Source organism: Salvelinus alpinus, chromosome 4, assembly GCF_045679555.1.
Source record: "Salvelinus alpinus chromosome 4, SLU_Salpinus.1, whole genome shotgun sequence".
In the NCBI taxonomy this organism is placed as follows: Eukaryota; Metazoa; Chordata; class Actinopteri; order Salmoniformes; family Salmonidae; genus Salvelinus; species Salvelinus alpinus.
The window spans coordinates 4,357,646-4,364,509 of record NC_092089.1 but is presented as its reverse complement, the minus strand read 5'-3'; the positions used below and the strand labels follow the sequence as shown (position 1 = coordinate 4,364,509).

General features: G+C 49.5%; 1 protein-coding gene across 1 annotated transcript in view; it reads right to left on the bottom strand.

Moving 5' to 3' along the window:
• Positions 1 to 232: 232 nt before the first annotated feature.
• The window catches only part of LOC139572783 (grainyhead-like protein 2 homolog), a 70,644-nt gene continuing 64,012 nt past the window's right edge, over positions 233 to 6,864 (bottom strand). Inside the window, exons 12-15 of the mRNA XM_071395552.1 lie at positions 3,749 to 3,840; positions 1,702 to 1,787; positions 975 to 1,033; positions 233 to 874 (exon numbers count right to left, since the gene is read on the bottom strand). Coding sequence (XP_071251653.1) covers positions 760 to 874; positions 975 to 1,033; positions 1,702 to 1,787; positions 3,749 to 3,840 — 352 coding nt within the window. The 3' untranslated portion in view covers positions 233 to 759. The remainder of the gene's footprint in view (positions 875 to 974; positions 1,034 to 1,701; positions 1,788 to 3,748; positions 3,841 to 6,864) is intronic.

The following is a 6,864-nucleotide window of genomic DNA, read 5'->3' as shown; positions in this document are numbered from 1 at the left end:
TTGATGGGAGATAGGGGGACTGGGGAGGAGTGATGTAGCTGATGGGAGATAGTGGGTCTGGGGAAGAGTGATGTAGATGATGGGAGATAGTGGGTCTGGGGAGGAGTGATGTAGATGATGGGAGATAGTGGGTCTGGGGAGGAGTGATGTAGATGATGGGAGATAGTGGGTGATGATGTCGTCGTTTGTATCTGTATGTTTTTGTTGATAAAATATCAAATAAAACCTCCGATAAAACAATATGAATCTTTATTGTTTAGTGCTGCTACAGTTGTGGACTGAACTTTAAAAGCAGCAGGGCTTTGAAGCCTCAGCTTGAATGGGCTCTGTTCCATTAGGGACTCAGCATGTTGTCCAGTGTTATTCCCTCTCAGTCACAGAGATGTTATTCCCTCTCAGTCACAGAGATGTAATTTCCTCTCAGTCACAGAGATAGCAGGCGAGATGGAGGTTGTGATCAGGATCATGTTCAGAAGGCTCTAACTGGGAGGAAACTAATGGAACCATGCTGGAGAGAGAAAGAGGCAGATCAGAGCCCTGATGTCCCACTCTCCTGGAGTCCCAATCTCCACCTGCAGGGGGAGCTATTCCACAGGGTTCTTTTTGGTTGATCCGATCACGACTGAGAACGACGCAGTAAATCCACCTTCTGGAGTGAGAGCCTTGGCGTCCAGCATTGGCTCTGAGCTATGGACTCTGAGGTGTGGCTGCCGTCCAGTGAGGTTTGAGATGGAGGCCCCTTTACTCCCTCACAAAGGGTCAGATCTCTGCCAGCGTGACCCGGAAGCAGTCCGCTGACCTCTCGATGGCCAGGATGAAGGTGTCCTCGTTGGAATAGTGCTCTATGATATTGTCATTCATGTTCACCAGGATCCTGAGGGAGAGAAGAAAAGGTTCCTGTTTCACTAGCAAAACAACAAAACAAAAGCCCCACATTTGTACAAGTATAGTCCTGGATCTGTGGAATGACTCACCCTCTGTTGTCCTGGTAAATGTTGGTCTTTTCACGAGGTACTGCGTACTTCTCTGAGATCTGTGAAAACAGTTACAGAGGACGTCACGATGGCCTGTTTTATTACAGTTGTCCAGGTTTCCAGTGTATCGACACCGAACAGAAATATGAAACGCAACATGTTAAGTCTTGGTCCCCATGTTTCATGAGCTGAAATAAAAGATCCCAGAAATGTTTCATACACACAAAAAGGTAATTTCTCTCAAATCTTGTGCACAAATTTGTTTACATCCCTGTTAGTGAGCATTATATCCTTTGCTAAAATAATCCATCCACCTGACAGGTGTGGCATAATCAAGAATCAACCAACAGCCTGACCAATCAACAGCCTGACCAATCAACAGCCTGACCAATCAACAGCCTGACCAATCGACAGCCTGATCAACTCTATGTGAAGGAGATGTGTCACGCTGCATGAGGCAAATGATGGTCACACCAGATACTGACTGGTTTTCTGATCCACACCCCTACCTTATTTTATAAAGGTATCTGTGACCAACAGATGTATATCTGTATTCCCAGTCACGTGAAATCCATAGATTACGGACTAATTAATTTATTTCAATTGACTGATATCCTTATATGACCTGTAACTCTGAAATATGTTTGAAATTGTTGCATGTTGCGTTTTATATATTTTTAGTAGTTTATATATTTTTAGTAGTTTATATATATTTAGTAGTACTTACTGCTTCCAGCAAGGCCATCAGGGTGGGAGACTTCAGCATCAAGGCGTCAAACACCTCCTCTGACTCCTTCCTCACGTACAGCAGGACTGTAGAGACGGGGAACAGAGCACGTGTTATGGTCAATAGGGCTGAGGGACACAATTATTTTGTTGCTTTACAGCAAACCAATTGAGATGTCATTTATAGTAGGCTTGAAACAAACATGGACATTTGCTTTGTTACAGAGACGTGACTGATGTTCCCTGTAGACAGGAGACGTGACTGATGTTCCCTGTAGAGAGGAGACATGACTTATGTTCCCTGTAGACAGGAGACGTGACTGATGTTCCCTGTAGAGAGGAGACGTGACTGATGTTCCCTGTAGACAGGAGACGTGACTGATGTTCCCTGTAGACAGGAGACGTGACTGATGTTCCCTGTAGAGAGGAGACGTGACTGATGTTCCCTGTAGACAGGAGACGTGACTGATGTTCCCTGTAGACAGGAGACGTGACTGATGTTCCCTGTAGACAGGAGACGTGACTGATGTTCCCTGTAGACAGGAGACGTGACTGATGTTCCCTGTAGACAGGAGACGTGACTGATGTTCCCTGTAGACAGGAGACGTGACTGATGTTCCCTGTAGACAGGAGACGTGACTGATGTTCCCTGTAGACAGGAGACGTGACTGATGTTCCCTGTAGACAGGAGACGTGACTGATGTTCCCTGTAGAGAGGAGACATGACTGATGTTCCCTGTAGACAGGAGACGTGACTGATGTTCCCTGTAGAGAGGAGACGTGACTGATGTTCCCTGTAGACAGGAGACATGACTGATGTTCCCTGTAGACAGGAGACGTGACTGATGTTCCCTGTAGACAGGAGACGTGACTGATGTTCCCTGTAGACAGGAGACGTGACTGATGTTCCCTGTAGACAGGAGACGTGACTGATGTTCCCTGTAGAGAGGAGACATGACTGATGTTCCCTGTAGACAGGAGACGTGACTGATGTTCCCTGTAGACAGGAGACGTGACTGATGTTCCCTGTAGACAGGAGACGTGACTGATGTTCCCTGTAGACAGGAGACGTGACTGATGTTCCCTGTAGACAGGAGACGTGACTGATGTTCCCTGTAGACAGGAGACGTGACTGGTGTTCCCTGTAGACAGGAGACGTGACTGATGTTCCCTGTAGACAGGAGACGTGACTGATGTTCCCTGTAGACAGGAGACGTGACTGATGTTCCCTGTAGACAGGAGACGTGACTGATGTTCCCTGTAGACAGGAGACATGACTGATGTTCCCTGTAGACAGGAGACGTGACTGGTGTTCCCTGTAGACAGGAGACGTGACTGATGTTCCCTGTAGACAGGAGACGTGACTGATGTTCCCTGTAGACAGGAGACGTGACTGATGTTCCCTGTAGACAGGAGACGTGACTGATGTTCCCTGTAGACAGGAGACGTGACTGATGTTCCCTGTAGACAGGAGACGTGACTGATGTTCCCTGTAGACAGGAGACGTGACTGATGTTCCCTGTAGACAGGAGACGTGACTGATGTTCCCTGTAGACAGGAGACGTGACTGATGTTCCCTGTAGACAGGAGACGTGACTGATGTTCCCTGTAGACAGGAGACGTGACTGATGTTCCCTGTAGACAGGAGACGTGACTGATGTTCCCTGTAGACAGGAGACGTGACTGATGTTCCCTGTAGACAGGAGACGTGACTGATGTTCCCTGTAGACAGGAGACGTGACTGATGTTCCCTGTAGAGAGGAGACGTGACTGATGTTCCCTGTAGACAGGAGACGTGACTGATGTTCCCTGTAGACAGGAGACGTGACTGATGTTCCCTGTAGAGAGGAGACGTGACTGATGTTCCCTGTAGACAGGAGACGTGACTGATGTTCCCTGTAGACAGGAGACGTGACTGATGTTCCCTGTAGACAGGAGACGTGACTGATGTTCCCTGTAGACAGGAGACGTGACTGATGTTCCCTGTAGTGGTGTAACCCTAACCCTGTAGACAGGAGAGCGATGAGGCTGTTTTAATAACCACCCACCTCTCTTCCGGGTTTCTGGTTTGAAGTGTTTGGCAGGAGGCGGACAGCCGTGTTCCTCAGCAGGTCGTGACACCCTCTTCATCACGACACCCCTGACACACAGGAATAGATTAACGTTGAACAACAACCAATAGGAACCCATTTAAGGGTTTAACAGCAGCCAATCAGCAGCTCTAATTCCTCATCAGTCCTTTAACGTTGTAAATGAAGACCAACTATTGAGAAATAGTCACATTGAGGAGGATTTCATTACATGCTGTTTAAATAGAGACATCAGAACATGGCCGTTATGTCACCATGGAAACATGGTCGTTATGTCACCATGGAAACATGGCCGTTATGTCACCATGGAAACATGGCCGTTATGTCACCATGGAAACACACAGCAGCTTATCGAAGCAGCCAATGGAATGTGTGGAATTGATATTCTTCCTACCCTCTCCCCTACCCTCTCTTCCCACCCTCTCTCCTACCCTCTCCCCTACCCTATCTCCTACCCTCTTTCCAACCCTCTCTTCCTACCCTCTCTCCTACCCTCTTTCCAACCCTCTCTTCCTACCCTCTCTCCTACCCTCTCTTCCAACCCTCTTTCCTACCCTCTCTTCCTACCCTCTCTCCTACCCTCTCTTCCTACCCTCTCTCCTACCCTCTTTCCAACCCTCTCTTCCTACCCTCTCTTCCTACCCTCTCTCCTACCCTCTTTCCAACCCTCTCTTCCTACCCTCTCTTCCAACCCTCTCTCCTCCCCTCTTTCCAACCCTCTCTTCCAACCCTCTCTCCTACCCTCCCTCCTACCCTCTTTCCAACCCTCTCTTCCTACCCTCTCTCCAACCCTCTCTTCCTACCCTCTCTCCAACCCTCTCTCCTACTCTCTTCCAACCCTCTCTCCTACCCTCTCTTCCTACCCTCTCTCCAACCCTCTCTCCTACTCTCTTCCAACCCTCTCTCCTACCCTCTCTTCCTACCCTCTCTTCCTACCCTCTCTCCAACCCTCTCTCCAACCCTCTCCCCTACCCTCTCTTCCAACCCTCTCTTCCTACCCTCTCTCCAACCCTCTCTCTCTCCTACCCTCTCTTCCTACCCTCTCTTCCAACCCTCTCTCCAACCCTCTCTCCTACCCTTTCTTTCTACCCTCTCTTCCAACCCTCTCTTCCAACCCTCTCTTCCTACCCTCTCTCCTACCCTCTCCCCTACCCTCTCTCCTACCCTCTTTCCAACCCTCTCTCCAACCCTCTCTCCTACTCTCTTCCAACCCTCTCTTCCAACCCTCTCTTCCTACCCTCTCTCCAACCCTCTCTCCTACTCTCTTCCAACCCTCTCTTCCTACCCTCTCTCCTACCCTCTCTCCTACTCTCTTCCAACCCTCTCTTCCTACCCTCTCTTCCAACCCTCTCTCCAACCCTCTCTCCTACCCTTTCTTTCTACCCTCTCTTCCAACCCTCTCTTCCAACCCTCTCTTCCTACCCTCTCTCCTACCCTCTCCCCTACCCTCTCTCCTACCCTCTTTCCAACCCTCTCTCCTACTCTCTTCCAACCCTCTCTTCCTACCCTCTCTCCAACCCTCTCTCCTACTCTCTTCCAACCCTCTCTTCCTACCCTCTCTCCTACCCTCTCTCCTACTCTCTTCCAACCCTCTCTTCCTACCCTCTCTCCTACCCTCTCTTCCAACCCTCTTTCCTACCCTCTCTTCCTACCCTCTCTCCTACCCTCTTTCCAACCCTCTCTTCCTACCCTCTCTTCCTACCCTCTCTCCTACCCTCTTTCCAACCCTCTCTTCCTACCCTCTCTCCTACCCTCTCTTCCAACCCTCTCTCCTCCCCTCTTTCCAACCCTCTCTTCCAACCCTCTCTCCTACCCTCCCTCCTACCCTCTCTTCCTACCCTCTCTCCAACCCTCTCTTCCTACCCTCTCTCCAACCCTCTCTCCTACTCTCTTCCAACCCTCTCTCCTACCCTCTCTTCCTACCCTCTCTTCCTACCCTCTCTCCTACTCTCTTCCAACCCTCTCTCCTACCCTCTCTTCCTACCCTCTCTTCCTACCCTCTTCCTACCCTCTCTCCAACCCTCTCCCTACCCTCTCCCCTACCCTCTCTTCCAACCCTCTCTTCCTACCCTCTCTCCAACCCTCTCTCCAACCCTCTCTCCAACCCTCTCTCTCCCCTACCCTCTCTCCTACCCTCTTTCCAACCCTCTCTCCAACCCTCTCTCCTACTCTCTTCCAACCCTCTCTTCCAACCCTCTCTTCCTACCCTCTCTCCAACCCTCTCTCCTACTCTCTTCCAACCCTCTCTTCCTACCCTCTCTCCTACCCTCTCTCCTACTCTCTTCCAACCCTCTCTTCCTACCCTCTCTTCCAACCCTCTCTCCAACCCTCTCTCCTACCCTTTCTTTCTACCCTCTCTTCCAACCCTCTCTTCCAACCCTCTCTTCCTACCCTCTCTCCTACCCTCTCCCCTACCCTCTCTCCTACCCTCTTTCCAACCCTCTCTCCAACCCTCTCTCCTACTCTCTTCCAACCCTCTCTTCCAACCCTCTCTTCCAACCCTCTCTTCCTACCCTCTCCCCTACCCTCTCCTCTACCCTCTCCCCTCCCCCTACCCTCTCTCCTACATGAAATCGTATTAAAATGTGTTTGTGTACACCCCCAGGAAGACTATAACACAGGTTTTTACATGTTCTGTCAAGTGAGCACTTAGATAAGGTCATTTTAACGTTTTCATTAATTCATAGAGTGTTTGGGAATGACGTAGAGTAAGGCATCTGTGACAACAGAGTGGGAAAGTGGCCGTGTGTTTGGACAACTTAGACACTGCAGTAAATAAACCTTAATAAAACATCTGTCTCGGCCAGGAACGGAGTCTACTGCAGACCGGTGGGCCATAGCCAATCAGAGCTACAGTACGTCTATATGCAAATAAGCCATTTGCCACACAAGCCTGCCATCATTCACTTTGAACTGGACTGTGTGTATTATAGTAGAGTAGCCAGCCTTACTGTATGGTGTATTATAGTAGAGTAGTCAGCCTTACTGTATGGTGTATTATAGTAGAGTAGCCAGCCTTACTGTATGGTGTATTATAGTAGAGTAGTCAGCCTTACTGTATGGTGTACTATAGT